General features: G+C 34.7%; 1 protein-coding gene across 1 annotated transcript in view; it reads left to right on the top strand.

The window, feature by feature from the left end:
- Window positions 1-20,905, top strand: part of LOC119083572 (5-hydroxytryptamine receptor 2A) — a 127,364-nt gene that overhangs the window by 82,433 nt on the left and 24,026 nt on the right. The window contains exons 6-7 of the mRNA XM_037193318.1: window positions 9,700-9,889; window positions 9,956-10,093. Coding sequence (XP_037049213.1) covers window positions 9,700-9,889; window positions 9,956-10,093 — 328 coding nt within the window. The remainder of the gene's footprint in view (window positions 1-9,699; window positions 9,890-9,955; window positions 10,094-20,905) is intronic.

Below are 20,905 nucleotides of genomic sequence, written 5' to 3'. Positions count from 1 at the left end.
AAGCATGAAAATATTTTGACAAGTACCCCAAGGCAAGTTATAATAAACTGGTCTTCGGTCCTCTCGCTCGCATCGTAAGATGTTGAAAGAGAAGCAAATACTTTGACACGTACCCCAAGGCTAGTTATAATAATTAACTGGTATTCGGTCGTCACGCTCCGATTATAACAACTCTATACACTCGTGTGGAAGAAATTACTACTTTTTCGCACACAGAAAATTTAGCGTTCTTATCGTTTCTCGGTGTACACTATTTTTCAATGATATGTGATATACAGTACCGGAATTTTTTCATACAACGCCCGAAGGGCTCTTTTGAGCCAGTCCGGCACTGGTGATATATATTACGTATCTGTTGTTTTATGCAATTTTGGCGAGTTGTAGCCTGAACGAAGTGAGTGCGACAAGCGAGAGTGCATAAAATCAACCGTTCACAACAGATACGTATACTACTTTTCATGACGAGTGACCAAATTACGAGAAAAATTCTGTAATTTTGTCCCAAGGCATGAAAAATCATGTAATGAAAATCTCCTGATATGTAACGAATTTTCATTAGGAATATTCTCTGACTTGTGAAGTAATGAAAAAGTTCCCACATGTAACGACCGCTTTCCGCGGGTGGGAAATGTACGTGTAACAACAATATTCCGGGTGGATAGGCAATAAAATCCATTACATAACTCGGGATAAAAATGAAAAGTCTCTTTTTGATGTGGTTATTGACCTCGCCTCGAATTAACAAAATTCATACGAAAACTCTACTTTTCAATTTTTCGTTCCTTGTAAACAACTAATTAAAACCTATTGCTCTCAGTGGTACAGAAACATCTAAGTTTCAGGTGTTTCAGGTGAAGCAAGTTAAACTGATTACGTGTTTCAAACGATTTCTCTATTCAAAAGAAGCAATGCAATAAGGATTGCTTTTGTTTAATGCAATGTTTGTTTTTTGCTGATGATAAGCAAAGTCAGCGCCGATAAACTGTGCGAAGAAAAGACCTATTGCGAATTTTGGTAACAACTTCAGTAAACATTAAGAGTATTCCAAGTCTCGGCTTTATGCTTGAGTATATCAGTCAAAAACACTCAAAAGAGTAAAAGTGACGCAAGTCCCTGTGCATACTTCCAAAACAACTGATATCGTTGGAGGTGACGCATTCTGCGCTTGTACGCAAAAACTGTAACAGCAAAAATTTTACCAAAGAAATTCTAGAAACAAAATTTTACCAAAAAAAAATTTTGCGTCACAAAGTGGCAGATGGTTCGGACGTATTAGGACATATTCTTGCCTATTTTAAAAAATTTCTTAAAAGTACTTTCCTCAACATCTGCCACCTGCCTGTTACAGTTTTGCGTACAAGCGCAGAATGCGTCACCTCCAGCGATATCAGTTGTTTTGGAAGTATGCACAGGGACTTGCGTCACTTTTACTCGTTTGAGTGTTTTTGACTGATATCAGTTCTTTTGGAAGAATTAGTAGATTGAAAAAATTTAAAATATTTAAAAAATTTAAAATATTTAAAAAATTTAAAAAATTTAAAAAAATTTGAAAAATTTAAAAAAAATTTGAAAAATTTGAAAATTTTGAAAAATTTAAAAAGCTTAATTTAAAAAATTTTGAAAATTTTAAAAAAATTTTGAAAAATTTTAAAAATTTTGAAAAATTTTAAAAATTTTGAAAAATTTTAAAAATTTTGAAAAATTTAAAAAATTTAAAAAAAATTAAAAAACTTAAAAATTTTGAAAAATTTTAAAAATTCAAAATTTTTAAAAATACTAAATTTAGGGAAAAAAAATTGAGGCGAGCAGAGCTTACCAAATACCAAAAGCGAACAGATTTGTTCTACCATACCCATCCACACACACACACACTTAAAGGTGTTCTTATATGGGGCCTATATGGGAACTTCGAGGAGCCCTAGCTCCGAAACAAGGCCGGTTCCCCCCAAATTTTTTTTTTCTGGAATGTCTTAGAATGACGACTAGAATCTACTCCCAAAATTTCAACAAAATCTAAAGAAGACTTTAGAAGATAGGAAACACGGACGGACGGACGGACTAACAAAGTAACGTAGGATTTTTTCATTTCGTTTAAAGTACTGAAATTGACCAAAATGTATGGAAATGGGGCTTCTTGGAAGATTTTTTGCGTGGCCAAATTTTAAGCTGCAAGAACGTGTGATAGCTCGTTGAACTCGTACGGACGCCTATTTTTTTTAACGGTAATTTGGAGTCATTTGTCTTTGAATTGTAGAACTTCAATATTTGCTGTATATATGGTTCTGCAGTCTACGACAAAAAAATATTTTTTCTAGTAATAGGACTTGCGTCACGGGCGCTATGCTAACGCGCGCCCATGATCTAGCATATTTGAGATGAGGCATCCAGTACAACGTGTATAAATTTGTATCCGCTGACAGAAAATAAAAATCACTCAGAGGCAGGTTCCATTTTGTACCGCGTAATTTTGAAGGTAGCCAACAGAAATAGGGGTCTTGTTTATGGTAAAAAATAAATTTATTCATTCGAATAAACTTCTGGCCAAGTGTGATTTCGCCCACATCTCCCAGTTTTAAATTCCAGATTTTTCTTTTTCATAAATATTGCATGACCACGAAGATTCGATGATTAAATTATTTTTAATTTGATAACGAGAACCGACGCGGGAGGAACATACAATAACAGCAAAAATGTCCTTTTTCTTCGAGAAGAGGGTGCATATTTAATGTTTATATTCCTTGCAAACAGCATTATTTTGTATAAAACCGTACTATAGAATATATTCAAAGCAACGCAAACCTTAGCTCGCTTTCGGATTTTTTTTTTTGCGGACGAAAATGATGAATAATTTGGATATTAAAAGAAATTGTTGTTGTCATTAAATTGTCAATATATATAGGTGGAATGAAATACGGTAACAGACCTAAGTTACCGTATGAAAATTTACAAAATAATAGGGATAACGTCCTGCGTGAATGGTAGGAAGAGTGACAACAAATGAGACCATAATTTGAAAATGAAAAACTTAACAAGCAAATAAAAATATTAATACGGATGAGACGCGTGTTTTAGTTGCCGTCACAAAATTTATTTTACAAATTTCTTTCCACTTATCTGTAGTTTAATCTCATCAGCAAATCCCTGGAATGATGAAACATATTTTATCTGCCGTTGGAGAAGTAATTCGTTCCTATAACATTTTTCACTTTAAATTCCGTTTACGTGCAAATTTTAAGGCGATGTAAATGGTGACTTTGTCTACGTGACTTCACATCGTGTTTTTATTCGGTTTGCATTTGGGTTTAGGCACAATATGACCTACTTATTTTTACCAATGAGTACGATAACGTAATAATATGTATACGTACGCGCCCTACCTACATCATCCTATTCAATATTGTCATGCATATATCTAAGCATTTAGATCCATGTAAATACATACTTGCACCATAAAACCCGAGTATTTACGTGGTTTATGAAACACATGGAATGAGACGTTGATCTGGTTCTCGGATAGAATTTGGATTACAGCTATCCTATTTTTCGTGAACCATGTTGTTGAAGATATCGTTAAGTGTACTTTCCTTCCTTGTTTGTGCAATACCAAGCCTGCGAAGGGATTTGAAGATTGCGTACATAAAGCGATAATATATGTACGAAAGCATTGAGCCGTACCTTGTACTTTTCGTAACGTATGCTAAAAGGCTTTTTAGCGAATAAGTTCGGAACAACATTTTGTCTATAGTGTGCCGGAAATGAGTGACAACGTCTCGAGAACTAGCGATAAGAAGTGGAAAAATCCAGTTTTCGTCTGAATTTCATTGATCCGAACCTACTTACTTACTTACTTAGGCGGGCACTACAACGTACTATTTGTTTTGGCCTCTTCCAGCAATCTTCTCCAATCGGACCTATTCCGCGCCAACGGTCTCGAGTCGCGTACATGACCGAGCCATCTTAATCGATTGATTTTGATGAATTTGACTATATCAGGCTCCTTGTAAAGCTGATACAGCTCATGGTTGTATCTTCTTCTCCAGTTGCCGTTCACATTGACACATCTAAAAATTGATCGAAGAATTCTTCTTTCAAAAACCAAAAGTGTCTGTTCGTCACTTTGTGTCATGCACCAAGCTTCCGATCCATATGCTACAACTGATCGAATCAGCGATCTGTACAATTCGCACTTTAGATTGCGGTTGAGTGTTTTTGACCGGATGAGTTTTTGAAGACTGTAGTACCTCCTGTTACCAAGTGTTGACCAGCGACCCAAGGTAAATAAAGCTGTCGACAGTCTCGAAGTGTTTTCCATTCACCTCCAGCGTATGGTCCGTTGGTCTGCTATCAGACAATGAAGTTGTCATGTACTCGGTTTTTCTCTCACTGAGAAAAAGGTCTCAAGGTCCGAACTCAGCACCCCTATCTTCAATTTTCGTGAAATTCTCTTTAACGATGTCAATGTTCCGTCCAATTAAGTCTAGGTCATCAGCATATCCTAACAACTGACTCAACTTTCTGAAGATTGTACCGCTGGTTTCCACGTCGCTCTCTCTTATCACCTTCTCAAGAACAATGTTGAAGAATAGAGCTGCCAGTCCATCGCCTTGTCTAAGTCCTTCCAAGGCTTCAAAGGTATCAGATAGATTGTTCCGAATTCTGACCTTGGCTCTCACATGTGACAGAGTCATTCTAGCCAAATGAATAAGTTTTTTGGGGTAACCAAGTTCCACCATCGCATTCCATAGTTTCCTCCGAAAAACCCTGTCATATGCCGTTTTGAAAATCAACAAACAAACAAACATTGAACTCTCTGCATTTCTTCACGAATTGCCTGATGCTAAACAACTGGTCCGTTGTTGAGCGATCGTTGCGGAATCCACCCTGGTATTCACCAGTTGTTGGTTCCGAGTACGCCATGAGACGCTGCCGTAAAATATCCGCAAATATTTTGTACGCTGTGTTCAACAGATCCGAACCTAAGGTCAATAATCACACCAAATCGTGAGTTTCCATTTTTTCCCGAGCTATGTATTGCGGCCAGAAAATGCATCATTACCGTACTGAATTGTTGGCAAATTTTTGTTGAGGCGTGTTGGATGCATTCCTTGCCTTCGGCTCGACAAACTACCTTCCCACTCGCCTCAACAAAAAATGTCACAGAGAGGTTCTTTTGAAAAACAGCCGACCGAAATCGGACGCATAATCCAATGGAGTTATTATATGATGGTAAACACGACCCTCTACGGCTCGTGTAACTGGAGAAATTTCTGTAAGAAAGGTGCAAGTTTTCGGTTTTTGATCACCTCACACTAGCCACACTAGCCTTTGAGCTACATTCGTGTATGAAAATGGTGAAAATATTTCGTGGTCAGTCGAGAGAAAGAAAACCGACGACAACAATTTTCAAATCGTTTTTGAATAAAAGGACTCGGCATTATTTCCTATATGTCCCACTTAACAACAAAGTGCTTGCATTCAATCGTAACCTTTGACATGTCGTCTACCTTCCAGTAACTACATATATCGATAAAAACTGTTTGATTTATTATTTATCAATATTCATGAGCTGAATACTTTTTGATGAACAACTTGTTCATTGAATATGTTTGGGATGTCGTAAAGCTATCTTGCTTTATTATTTTACGCAAACCTTCAAAAAAGTTTTTGTATCGCTATTATTGCTTAATGACACAGTCAAACAAACTTTCAAGTTGGAATTGAATATTTGAATACGATACAAATAAATAAGAAAGTTTTATTCCTTTATATCCTCACGAGAACGTACACAATTTCGGGCATGAAATGAGATATAGTCAAAAATAAATACTAAAGAAGTACGGAATAAATCAAACGGAAGCGAGTGGAAAGCTGGAAGATGACTTTTAATGGAGAATGGGAGAATTGTTATTCGGTTGCGCAAATGAATGGATATCTGAAATTTTTGTTTTGTAATTTTGTGAACTTATAAGATTTTGAGGCAATAATTCAATGTTTTCCTTTAGTTAGACTCGGGCGGCGTATATGGGGCTTATTGGTTCACTACCACTTTTGTGACACTTTGAATTCGAATCACAGTAGAACGTGCCAAATCAGAAACAAGAAGTCTATTTGTCTGTGTACTTACCATCGCAAGCAAAGTTCGAAAGCGGTAGTAGTATCCACTTAATCAAATGGACGACAAAAGTCGCATCATGGGCGCGCGTTAGCATAGCGCCCGTGACGCAAGTCCTATTACTAGAAAAAATTAAAAAAAAAATTTTTGTCGTAGACTGCAGAATCATGGGCGCGCGTTAGCATAGCGCCCGTGACGCAAGTCCTATTACTAGAAAAAATTTACAAAAATTTTTTTTGTCGTAGACTGCAGAACCATATATACAGCAAATATTGAAGTTCTACAATTCAAATACAAATGACTCCAAATTACCAATAAAAAAAAGGCGTCCGCACGAGTTCAACGAGCTATCACACGTTCTTGCAGCTTAAAATTTGGCCACGCAAAAAATCTTCCAAGAAGCCCCATTTCCATACATTTTGGTCAATTTCAGTACTTTAAACGAAATGAAAAAATCCTACGTTACGTTGTTAGTCCGTCCGTCCGTCCGTCCGTGTTTCCTATCTTCTAAAGTCTTCTTTAGATTTTGTTGAAATTTTGGGAGTAGATTCTAGTCGTCATTCTAAGACATTCCAGAAAAAAAAAATGTGGGGGGAACCGGCGTCGTTTCGGAGCTAGGGCTCCTCGAAGTTCCCATATAGGCCCCATATAAGAACACCTTTAAGTGTGTGTGTGTGGATGGGAACAAATTTGTCAAATTTTCAAAATTTTCTTAAATTTTCAAAATTTTCTTAAATTTTCAAAATTTTTCAAAATTTTCAAAATTTTTCAAAATTTTTAATGTTTTTCAAATTTTTCAAAATTTTTTAATCTACTAAAATTTTGTTTCTAGAATTTCTTTGGTCAAATTTTTGCTGTTACAGTTTTTGCGTACAAGCGCAGAATGCGTCACCTCCAGCGATATCAGTTGTTTTGGAAGTATGCACAGGGACTTGCGTCAATTTACTCTTTTGAGTGTTTTTGACTGATTGGATTTTAGTGACAACGAAATATCAGCCAAAAAATCCTTAAAGGGGTAAAGTGACGTAGTTCAGGTGGTGAACAAAAAGCTGAATGAAAAGGTGGTGTCGTAGCTCATGATCGTACCAACATGACTGGTTTAACATATATTTTTGTGGTTCCACGCCGCCTATTGGCTTGACCCTTAACATTGTCTCAGACATGCGTCCTTATTACAAACAATTCAAGGTTTTAGCCTTATTTACAGTTACTTCTTTCAAATTTATACTTTCACCAATTTATTATTTTTTCGGAATTCGAACGGGATAACAAACAACAGCTTTTGCAGTTAACGAGATCAAAATCTAATCTAGTAAGTTTTTAAACTTGAGGGTGGGGTCAAGTAAGAATTCACGCCGTAAGTACGTTAAACTTCAAAAATTTTGTCGCATCGAAAACTGATTGAAAACTGCCACTTTATAAAAACGATAGGTACGTCAAAATAAACAGTGATGCGTTATATTTTGAATTTTGAAGCGCACTTACAGTGACAGTTGCCAAAGCTAAGCTTTGCTAAGAATCTAATTGAAGCCTTAAACGCGCCCAAAATATTCAAATTTTCATCCACTTTACAAAAACTACTAGCATGAACACTGAATTGACAAGTGTCAAGTGACAAGACTTAGGATTGTTTGTATTATATGTTTTAACTCATAGAACGAAAGCAAGTCATCTATCTGTACAACATAAACGCAGTGCCTACTGTGATTTCATCAGCCTCCGAATATTTTAGATGTTCATGCTAAAAGCAGGGCTGTCATTTTATTTTAAAGTTGAGGCGGACTTCCGTTCTTAATTGCTGTATCTTAGAATAATTTCGATTTTTATCGAAAAATTTCTCCTCATTTTTCCTTAATTTCAACCAACCATTTCCTTATTTCTCCTTATTTTTGGGCTAAAACCTCCTTATTTCCTTAACAAGGAGTCCAAATTTAGAGTAAGAGGCCTGACGTAGTTCCTAGTGTCTTTACAAAACAATTGATCGCGTTCGAGTTCAATAATTTTATCAAAGAAAATGTTCAGACACAAAATTGCGTAACAAATTGCAGATTTGCCTTCCTTTAAAAAAAATTTAATTTATTTTCTAAGCTTTCTCAACATCTTGCAATTTGCTATCCAATTTTGTCTGCAAACATTTTATTTGTTCCGACGCCGAATGCGATCAGTTATTTCTTTGGTGAAGCCACAAGGACTTTCTTTAACCCTAATCTTTATAGGGTTATATGACTCATATCCGGCACTTCGATGATCCCAAAAGTCCGGAAGAAATATACCTGACAATACTTCAATTCTCGCACCGGGAAGATGGTAGACCATGTAATTTCAGAAACCAACATACCATCATCTCGATAATGCCAAAAGTTCAGAATAGGATCCAAATAAACTGAAAGAATCATAAAACTTACTGACATATTTCTGGCCAAGACATTCTTTAAAACGATTGAGTCAGACAGTCTGACAATACTTCGCCTTGTCTGGATGAAGAGATGGAGACAAACTTTCTTCCACAACTTAGTTCAGGAAAGTTTTTTTTTTTCACAGAAAAAGAAGTAACAATTTAATTCCCTTAAAATTGGCCTTATATAACGAGGCATGTATGTATCAAGTAGTACACATTATGTGTACAACACTACATTTCCACGACATTTCCACGAGTCAAAACAAGAAAATACTTTCAATTATTCTCAATAAATCGATCTATAAGATAATAGGGACAATAAGGAATCTACAACCATCACCCTTTGCTTACGCAATTTAACGTATACGTATACACCCTGTGGAATAAATATTTTTCCTGAAAAGAATTTGTATTAACACAAAGTTGGACGCAAGATCCCAAAAAAAAAACTTTTTAATGTTCCACAGAGATTACGTTTTCTTTTGAACATTGCGTTATACTCTCCGTAATGCACAGTAAGGAAAGTGTTAAACATATAATCGAATAAATCAAATACTTGAATGGAAAGTATCCTCAAAAACACACAAGAAAACAAAGCCTAAAAATACTTTGCCAAGCGCACTATTTCTATAGAGCTTTTTATATTCAATCAAACTTAAAGCTGGCTTTTGTTCAAACATAAAAACCTTTTTTCTGTATCGGTAGGTATATGGTTTGTTTTTGTTTTTTTTTTTTTTTCGATAAAAGACTAAGTAAGAGGGAGAGAATGTATAACTATAGGACCGTGTATACTAAGAGCACATAAATGCTCGTATAATTGTGAACATGTTCGAAGCAGGGTGTAGACCTCTTCAAATCTTTAACTTTTGGATGATCTGAGATCTTTGTATTATCTCCGTAAATGTGTATACCATACCTAGATTCAGGAAAGTAAAAATAAAAACTTTTCCTTTGTCAAAATGGTAATAAAATATAAATCAAAAGCATTAAGCCTCCCTAAATCCCAACAGAAGAGTCGTAATAAATTTATTTATTCTTCTTCTATTTTGTTCAAATTCATCCATTTTTTATTTTGTTTTGTTGCCATTTTGTTTGTTTTTATTCCTGGACACAGAGCTACCGTCCCGGTCGTTCATACTCATTCAAAAATGATGCACGTAAATTTCAATCAATTTCTTTTCCACTTTAGTTACTGGGCTGTGACGAACGTCGATTACATTCATTCACGAACTAGTGGTCGGGTAACAATTATGATTGGACTTGTATGGACTGTATCGATTGTTGTTTCACTAGCTCCGCAATTCGGTTGGAAAGATCCTGAATATATGCAACGAATTGAACAGCAGAAATGTATGGTATCGCAGGATGTTGCGTACCAGGTATATATTAAGAACAATATATTCAACATAAACAACAGACTGCAATTATTTATTCATTTTGTACAGGTCTTTGCTACGTGTAGTACATTTTATGTTCCTTTACTGGTGATATTAGTTTTATATTGGAAAATTTATCAAACAGCGCGTAAACGAATTCATAGGAATAGGAGGCCAAAACAAACAACTTCCGCAAATAACAACCAGGTAAGATATCATCACCAGTCATATTAGGATAAAACAATACCCATTATGACAAAATTTTCAATTTTTTTTTTGTCCCACAACTATATTATCGTTGTACTCTCGATTTACGTAGCAATGTAAAGTTAACGAAAAATTACTTTTGTTTTCAGCTGTTTTTGCATTGTCATAAAATGTCAAACTTGCATTTGCTGCCAACTTTCTTTGATTGGTTCATTTCAATAGAGAAAATTTAGGATCAAATTCAAGTTTGATATTATGTATTATGTTATGTCAATGCGAAAAGAGCTTAAAACGAGGCTTAAAACGAAATCCATTACAAAACGCGAGATAAAAATGAAAATTCTCTTAGCGTGTTAATTGATATCGGCTTCGCCTCAGATCAGAAAAATTCACACGAAAATTCTACTTTTTATCACTTACACCTTACTTTTCATGCTTTTGAAACCCAAGCCAACTTTTTTGTTTTACTTAGGTGTGTAATAAGCCACTTTTGATCCTAGAGCAAACAAAAGCATGTAATAGCATAAAATAGTATGAATAGGTGAAACTGAATGTTCTGCAAAACAGTGACGTTTTCTATGTAATATCTCGTTACTGTTTTATAAATTAAATTGAGTGAACTGAATCAAGTGAACGATCAATCTTGCTAATCATTTTTATGTAATTTGTTTACAATTTATATTTTGACGAAGTCATCTAGACTGTGATTTATCTCAAGAATTTTATTTTTGCCCTGGCTATTTATTAATTTAAGTTTTATTTAATTTTTATGTGTAAATTATGCCGTAAATGTGTTATACATTGTATTCCGCACGGCATAGTCTAAGGAATGATGAGTGAATAAAGTACATTAAGGTACCGGTGAATATACCGAGAATTAATACTCTTCTCTATATTGCACAAACACGAGTGTAACGAGTGTACGTGTAATATACAGAAGAGTATTAGTGCGTGGTATATTCACTGGTATCTTATAATGTTTTATTGTATTGCGGAAACGATCAACTTATCGATATATTAATGTAGGATATATTTACCTAGATAAATAACAATGACGTCATATCAATGGAATAATTGAGAGAAATAATGTTATAATAATAATACACTCTGACACGTATAGTAATAGTACATTACTATACCAGTGAAGTAATTTGATATCTCGTATCCAGATGAGTAAAAGTATCCGAGGGCTTCAGCCCGAGGTAATTTTTATCATCGTGATACGAGATATCAAATTATTTCACGTGTAAAGTATAACGTTTTACTTTACGAGCGAGGGAAAAGGTTTTCACTAGTGAGGGAATAGCTACTTTACCTCACTAGTAAAGTAAAGACATTTTTCGTATCTTTACATTGCTATCAAAATCAGCAGTTATTGTGAATGTTCTTAGTTGTTCAATTTGACGTTGAATAATGGTTAAGTGTGCACGTATGTATCGAACAACAAAGAAAGGTATCATGTACGATAACAATATTCAAATACATTGGATATTGTGGGTTGATATGTAAGTAGATGAAAGCAGAGTTTCGTTTACTGTAACCAATTAGCTTGACTTAAATTAATTACTAAACAACGACACACAAAATATTGTCGCTATCACATTTCCGTTAATTTGTGTACATTATTCATCATCGATAGATTTGCATACTAAATTTATTGCCATAATCCAACTTTAATCCGTTACTGATAATCAAATTATAATTATGCATCCCTCCCAAATACGATTAGAAACAATAAATCATCGTAAATATGTTGACTCAATATAAAGGATTTATTTGCGTTCGGAGTTCAAATAAACCGTTTATTGATGTTAACTATAAACTTTAGCTCTATGTAAATTTTATCGCTACGCAATTACTGTGGGGTGGTAACTGGAAAACCAAAATCAATTTTTCATTTTGACCAATTTTGTGATTAGAAATATATTTTGATTAACAGACACTTAGGTGTCTGTTTCAAGTGTGCAAATTTGTAGGTTATGGTATATAAGCCTAACCACATTGAACCTAATTGAATTCCCGTAATTATTTAAAGTAGAAGTGGCTATCGTCCAGTGTGGAAAATAAAGTGTTGTTGCAACAAAGCCAATATCAAGAAAAAAATAATTAATTAAAGCACCTGACCTCTGGACTCTGGAACACTGGAATACTATTTTCAAACCCCTTATCTCCAAGCAAATATGCGGCCGGTTTAAAAACTAATTACTGTCCTGAGGTCATGTGCTATACTTCTAAAATCTGTCGAGTAGTAAAAAATTATTTATTTTTGACACCGAGTTTGTTGGAGCGACATCTTTCAGTATTTGTAGATTACGTTGGATGCTGCGAAAGTAATTCATTACACAAGGACACAATTTTGTGATACGAGCAAACTCACGAGTAAGTTTTTGAGCAACAAGCTTCGGTAACTGTTTTCGAGACAAGTGTAGTGTTTGCATATCCGAGCCGAAGGCGAGTGGCCGACGTTCCAAAATCATTTCTCAAATTCATAAATAAATATTTTTGTGGTGAAATGTTTGTTTTTCAATTTCCACTAAAGAAACCCAGCCACCAATGAATTACAAATTTTAGTTTTTCAGTAACAGTTCTATACTCGCCGTAATGTGATATCACCGACAATTTTCATATTTCGGTTTACTAGGTGCAAAATGAATACAACGCGAAAATTTTCATTACTTGAAAGAACTGTCAAAGTCAAAAGAACCCAAAATGTGCCCTAGTGTGGAAATGATCTACTTCGCAGGGGGTATACAGCCGTGTAATAGTCAATAAAATAATGAATCGTACTCTGTCGGTAGAGTGGACACAGAATAAACTGAAGTGATGCCGTAATCCCTCTCCGTATTCAATTTTCTTTTTAGTTTTCGGCGAATCAAATTAATTTCACATATTTATTGATATTACATTAATGTAACATTAACCCTGACACTACAACGCTACAATGAAATCGAACAAAAACTGTACAGATGACAACATATAGGTTGTGAGTGTGTTTCCCCGTTATCCCTTACACATGTTTGGCAATGATTTGTTCAAATCTTAATATATCTTTGGCATTACAGAAAACATGTCCGTATCGTATCGAAAATATGTCTTCTTAAACCGTTTCATATAAAGGCAACGGCAATGTACTAACTATTCACAGCGCCGTTATATTACAAGAGCATTGTATAAAGATGGAATGGTAGTCAATAGGTAATCCCCATATTTGATGGGTTTTATCTAACATGGAACGTTGTTAAAGTAATCTTCACTAACAGGGGTCAAAGGAAATAAATGTCACACAATTGTGATATGGGTAATAGTGGCTCTAGTTAGTTAAATATAAAGTTATTTAACCGAAAATCTATTTGTACGTTATACATAATAGATCTCGAGAAACTAACATTTAACGAACGAACGACTAACTCATGAAGCGATGCTAAAACATGAATTCTTGAAAACCCATTTTGCTCGCAAAACTTAAATATTTCATACAAACACCGTTTTACTATATATATATATAACTGAAAGCAATATGTTTCCGAAAATGATTCGGTGTCGTTATATTTATATCAAACCAAAAATAAGAGGTCATCCTCATTTCATCCGTCCGCTTTATTTATTGTGGAAGTGTATCACTCTTCGTGTAAACCAAACTTCGTTATGTTCGGGATTTTCCATTTCTATGTACATTTTAGATGTGGTGCTATAAATGTTTTTACATTTCTTGTATATGGGATGTGATGTGATTGCCGTTACATTTGATATGGTCTGGGGCTGAAGCCTTTTAAACCTCACATGTTGTATAGTGACCAAGCCAAACTTTTGTTTTGTGTAATTATCATTAAGTATTTAACATCATTCAAAGAATGTTGGAAACTAACAGACACACACTGTCTTCTGGTAGATATTTAGATATGTTGGTGATTAGCTGGGAAATGTTAAACAAATGCAAAATGAGGATTTTAAATGTTTTATTGGCTATTTGGGCAATAAAAATGATACTTTTCGGGTGAATTTAATTTTAACGCAAACTTCTACTAATCCGATTGATGTAAAATATTACAAGGACTTTCAGAATTGTATTTGGGTGTGAAATAGAGGTGAGCGGGCTACCCGAAGTTGGCCAAAAACTCGGCCGAACCCGAACCCGATTCAATTTTAACGGGCTTCGGGTTGTTCGGGTTTCCAAAATTCAATTCGGGTCGGGTTCGGGTCGGGCCGGGTTTTAAATTTAAAATCTAAAACCGACCCGAATTAAAATTTTCTATGTAAAGTCACGGCGTCGGACATTTATAAGTGGATCTAACTTAGTCAATTTCGTTTTTCTTGGAAGAAATTCAAGATACTGTTTCAAAATGAAATATTTTTTTGCGTTTTCCAAAAATTTCAGTTCAGGGTCAAAGGCTTCAGTATCTGTCGGGTTTCGGGTTCTCGGGTTTTAAAAATCGATTCGGGTCGGGCTTTGAAAAAACCTCGGCCCGCTCACCTCTAGTGTGAAAACAAAAGATAACAGCGAGCCAATGCGTACATAAACGGCATGTGTCGTTTGTACTCTGTACTCAAATTCACAATTTGTTACAGAATTTAATTTAGAGATGTAGGATGGAATCACAAAGCTAGAACTACAAAAAAGTTTAATACGTTGAGTTAGATGGTCCAATGCTTAGTGTAGCACCGACGTAAGTCTTGTGCCGATGTTCGCACTGAACGTTTATTAGAGAGTGATTGTTCTGAGGACAGTACACCGTATTGATATGTTTCTGAACCTTAAGAGGCACCGGTACTTAGCTAAAATTGTAGCCTACATTTGTGTGCCTCATATTTCATTTTTGATGATATCTTATCTTTCCACCAGAATCCTTTTTCAAAAATGTAAGACCGCAATTCCGACCAATTCCGAATGTGTTAACTTTAAACAGAAAAAACATTTCCTTCGCTAGGTAGGGAAAATGGACTTTCTATCCCTAGGGAAAAGTCTTTCCCTCCTTCGTAAAGGAAAACGTCATACTACACTCGGGAAATAATTTGATATTTCGTATCACGATGAGTGCATTGACTCATCGTGATACGAAATATTAAATTCCTTCCCTTGGTTGTAGTCGTTTGACCAGCTCTGAGAAACGTGAGCAGTTTATGAAAATTTCGTTAAACTGCCACTTTTCTCAGAGCCGGTCAAACTGCTACAACCATTTGTGTATTATCGGTTGAAAGCTAACCCATTCGTGGTCGGAATTGCGGTCGTACATTTTTCAAAAAGGATTCTGATGGAAAGATATCATCAAAAGTGAAGTAGGTTAACACCATTTTGCTTTTAAACAGGCGTCATTCACCCGTATCGCGACACATTGGCATCTTGTTTGACTAAAATCCGTCGTTTTAAAAATCGAAATTTCTCTTCACCAGGATTTTTTTTTGGGAAAATACTTTCAAAAATTTTATCGAATTTTTCTAATTTTTGCCAATTTTTACCAAAATAGTTTTCGACAAAATACAGAAAATAATGTGGAAGCAAATTAAAATGATCGACTATCCAGATTTGAAAGCCAGTATAGTCTTATAGCCAGTATAGCCCATTTGAACTGTTTATATTGCATTTGTTAGGTTTATTATCTGTATACTTGGAAGTATAAAAGTGCGCGCGCAAGCTTAATACACCGAAAAAACATTGTGAATTCATTCATTCATTCATTTATTAAGTATAGTTTCCACTTAAAAATAGCACTCCGTTAAGCCTCCGTCTACATGACAGTTGTAAAATAGAACAAAAGAACTGTCACGCAAACGTAGTGGAAATTGAATTTATTTCAATTTTTTACTCCGTTTACGTGACAGTTCCTTTGTTCCATTTTACAACTGTCATGTAAACGGAGGCTAAACGGAGTGCTCGTTTTAAGTGGAAACTATACTTTACAGTTAATACAAGTGGATTTACATAAATCAGTTAATTAAAGCGAGGGCAAAATAATTTCAAATAATTCAAAAACTCAGTGCAAGAGCAAAGAGTTGTCACAAAAGGTAGAATTTCATAAGAACAATCGATAATCAAAAGGAGTTGACTCGTCAAAAACACATATAGAACAAAGAGACAAAGTAAAAATATCACAGCATCGAATCACAGTTGTAAAAATTGGCTTAGAGCTGAGTCAGATACTTGATGCAGTGCTTTACGGAATTCGGCATTTGGTAGCGTTGGGTCAATAATGTCCGAAATTGCATTAAACATCCGGCAGGCATTGTGTAGGGGTGAGTGATATGATCTGGTCGTTCTGGCTGCTGGAATGAAGATCAAACCGTTGTGCATTGTGAACCGTGTATTGACAGTCATACGGGAGCGAAGCTCTGGTGAATTGATTTTCCCAGTAAGCAACGAGTGAACGAATAGAATGGATGCATCCGTTCTCCGTCTGATCAATGTTTGCAGGTCGAACCTTGCGCACCTCTCTATGTATGGACTAAGAACGTAGTCGTTGTCTGCACGATTGAGATAATCGGCATTGAGAAACATGACAAACTGCTTTTGAGTGCTCTCGATGGTGCGTCTATGAGTCAAATAGTGTGGTGACCAAATGCAGGATGCAAATTCCAGGTTGGATCGAACCAGTGCTTTGTAAACGATTTTCATGGCACTATTGTCGAGTGATGTTCGTTGGCGCGTTACAAAATTCAACACTGATCTGGATTTGTTGCTCACATACTCGTAATGTGAGATAAAATTCATCTTTATGTTCAGTTGGATGCCAAGATCGAAAACGTTATCGGTCCGTTCGATCGTCTCACCGTTCAAAACGTAGTCGAAGATTATTGGCTTGGTTTTCATGGTATACGTCATGATTTTGGACTTCGTCCGATTGATTTCGAGACCGTTGTCGCAGCACCATTTGAAGAATTGATTGATTGCTGATTGCAGCTTGATCGCGTCGTCAACCGATTTGATGATCCGGTCATCAGCGAAGTTGAGACAGAGAATGCATTCCATAATTACGTCGGAGTCATTGAAAAACATAAGGAAACTGAAGACGCCCAAAATGGATCCTTGGCCGATACCGGATAGAACGTTATAGAATGTTATACAAATCGATCGAAAGCTTGTTATTTAGTTCTATACTCGTTTTCAAATCATGATACTCTAAAAATCATCATAGTCGATCATTTTAATTCACCCTGCCTTTATGAAAAAATGTTTTTTTTTTTTAAATATCGAGGGATATTTACTCTTTTCATCAGAGACTATTTTGAGAAATCTGATTTCTCAAATTTCTCAAAAATTTCACAAATTTCCACAAATTTTTTAAAGCTTTAAAACGTGTTTTAACGATGTAATTTTATGTCCAGAGAGACACAAAATTAATCAGAGAACTCGTACTGTCGAAAGAGAGCAACTGAAATTAATTTCAGCCCTCGACATTCAGATTTCACGTGTTTATCGAAATTAGCTCTCTCAATTGGTTCCAAAAACCTTTAAGAGCGCTCACCCCTTGGCAATTTTCTAGCCAACATTTCTGCGCAAAAATATTCATTTTTTGATGATTACTTTGAACCAAAATCTTTTTTTGAAAAAGTAAAACCATTAAAGCATGCAAAAATGTGTTACTTTTAAGGGAAAAATTGGTTTGTGGTCGATAACTTAACCGACTTGGAGAACCCTTGCACTGCAAAGTTTGCAGAACACATAAATTTACACATTTGCAAAGGTGGAATAAGTGGAATAAGTTATCATCCACAAACCAATTTTTCTCTTCAAAGTAACACATTTTTGCATGCTTCAATGGTTTTACTTTTTCAAAAAACGATTTTGGTTCAGAGAAATCATCAAAAAAGGAATATTTTTGCGCACAAATGTAGGCTAGAAAATTTCCAAGGGGTGAGCGCTCTTAATGTATTATCAAAATTGTTATACACTTAACAAAGTTAATTTTCCATAATTTTATTCAGAAAAGCAAGAAAAATATTTTTTTTTATTTTGTAAATTTTTGAGAAATATTTCTCAAATTTCTTTAAAATTTCTCAAAAATAGTTCGTGCTTTTCATCTTGAAACATTGGTACACTTTGTGTAAAATAAATGTTCATCCAGTTGTGTAAAGATGAAATACAGTCTTGTTCTAGCCTTGCACAAACCTAAAATTTAGTTCACAAAAAATGCGTGTTCTAAACGATTCTTTTTGTACATAAATATTTCATCAGGTAATCGCTAATAATAAAATTTATTGTGCGTGTTGCTTCAGCTGCGTATATATTATTAGCAAAAAAATATTTGATTTATTTATTCAATAAACTTTCCAATCTATTCGGTAATCATGATTTTTAATATAACGCAGACTGCGTAGAGTTTTCATAACATTTATTGAATTTTTACTTTATTAACCCACAAAATGTATTTTACTTCCTCATGAAAGTACTTTATTACATTGAGTGGAGAGAGTGTATTAAAGTACTAAATTGTCCGGACTGTACGAACACATAGAATTTATATTATATACTAGTGGAGTAACCCCGGCTTTACACGGGATTCAGCACGCGCCAAAAATATTTTCAATATTTGCAAAATAGATTTCAATTTTTCTGTACTTGTCAGAGAGAGATGTTTGCGGTGGTTTCGTCTCATTTCAGTTTTAAAGCGGAAAAAACATAGATCGTAACTCGTTATGAAAGCGGAATTTTTCAGGACACGTCGTAAGCTTGTCCTGAAAAATTCCTCTTGTCTCATCACTCGTAACGAAAAATACTATTTTCCAAAGTATTGTCGCTCAGCAGATACTGGTCCGATTGAAAAACTAATTTCGTTGCCAGGTTCCTGAGATCGTTTACACACATAATTTCTCGCACGTCCCAGTAGTCGCAGTCGGTATGTCGAATTTCAAGTCTCTTGTACATTTTACACTAGCAAACATTAAACTTTATATTATAGATAAATGTACAGTATTTTCCCGTTAAAAACTTCACATTTTTCGTTTTATTTTCATTTTTCCACACTGGATGGCTTGGCTACGCACACATAAGTTTCATAAACCATCCACTTAATCTAATATTGTAAATCGTCTTTTTTTCTCTTTTTTCTTTATGCAGATTAATCTAAAATAAAACTTTTAATGGAATCACACTTTTCTTTTGATATTTTCCACTTGGATCTTATTCGCATTGCATTTGTTGTTATATTATTATAGAGTTGAACTTCCTTTTTCGAAATCGTTCCAATGAAAAACTTTTTCGAAGTGCATATTTTTCCGGTTTCACAGCTCATAATGTGCATTCCAGAAAATTCATCAAACTTTTTTTTTTCATTCTCTCAAATGCAGGGCACGAGAAAATAAAAAACTCAAATAGAAAATTTTACATCAAAAATTTTCTGTAAAGGTTATTTCTGAATATGTTGGAGGAGGGGTGAGTTTCGCATGATATATATGCCATCACATCGCATCATTTCATAACTCACTTGTTATATTTGTACTTATACCTTAAGTGCGAGCGGTAGATAATACAAGTATAATATATACTTTCGACGTAGGTATATATTAACACATACCGAGCAGGATATAAAATTTTTCTATTTTCCCTTTACTTTAATATCATAGAAAATATTTTATGTGTTAACCCATTTCACCTACAGTTAAGTTCCATTTAAAAAAAAAAACTTCAATTCAACCTACCAGTTCTGTGGAATATTTTTATGTATGTTCGCTTCTGTACGGATGGTCCTACATAGCATAAAAAAAATGAATTCATAAACTTTCTAAGAGCAAAGTTTTCAAAATTAAAATACAAAATTGAAATGTACATAATTTATAAATGGAATAAATTTGAGTTTTCTTTATGTTTTGTGAGATTGAATGGAATCATATCGAAGTTATTAAACTGACAAAAAAAAAACGATCGAAGTTTACAATAATAATTGTATACAAGCAGTGAACGTATTTACTTCACCATATTATATAGTACACACTTGTCACGAAGAAGTCGAGGCTTTCCGAATTGAATTAAACTTCTAGTTAAGTAATTTTGACATCCGAACACCGCGCGTATGTGATGAAAAACATTAAACACCTTTATTAACAAATATAAAATTTTACAATCAACGATTAAGTTTTCTGTTTAAATTTAACTACAGTGAACGACATCTCAAATGTCTTTCTGTCATTTTTTTCAGAGAATGTCATTGTGAATTTGCAATGACACAATAAAATTCTCACAAAAATTTGACAGTGAGACATTTGAGATGTCGTTCACTGTATTTCAATAAAACAAACTTTCTTTGATTTTCGTATTTTGAGGAATTGTTTCGATGATTGTTGCTACTTTTCCACGTTGTATAGTACAACTTTTTTTTTAAATAAGGGGTCATTCACAAATTACGCACTCACCTAAGGGGGGAGGGGGGTCAGAAATTAGACATTTTTATATGAAAAACGCGTGCGAAACGGGGGGGAGGGGGTCAAAAATTAACCGTACACCGCGTGCGTAATTTATGGATGGCCTCTAAAGAATGATATACATGAAAATTCCGAAAGTGGTTTGACCAAACATTTTTGCCTAGCTTTCGACTGTTTCAAGGCTGAAAATTTTTATTTTTGGACACTTACTCACTTGAAGCTATGAGATATTACAAATTCTTTTCGTTAAACTTACGCTTACTTATAATCAGTAAAAAACTTCATAATTTCTTTCTTTAGTTTCCTTAACATTGTTTTGTTTACGTTTGTCACTTGACAAGTCACTTGTCACTCAAACATCAATAGGTTTGTTCCAAGTAACTGTAAACACGAACTTTGACAACCCGAACAACGACAATTTCATCCATAGCAACGTCGCTTACGTGATATTTCATACAAATC

Source organism: Bradysia coprophila, unplaced genomic scaffold (assembly GCF_014529535.1).
Source record: "Bradysia coprophila strain Holo2 unplaced genomic scaffold, BU_Bcop_v1 contig_70, whole genome shotgun sequence".
NCBI classification, from domain to species: domain Eukaryota; kingdom Metazoa; phylum Arthropoda; class Insecta; order Diptera; family Sciaridae; genus Bradysia; species Bradysia coprophila.
The sequence above is the reverse complement of the archived record's forward strand: the minus strand, read 5'-3'. Positions and strand labels throughout refer to the sequence as shown.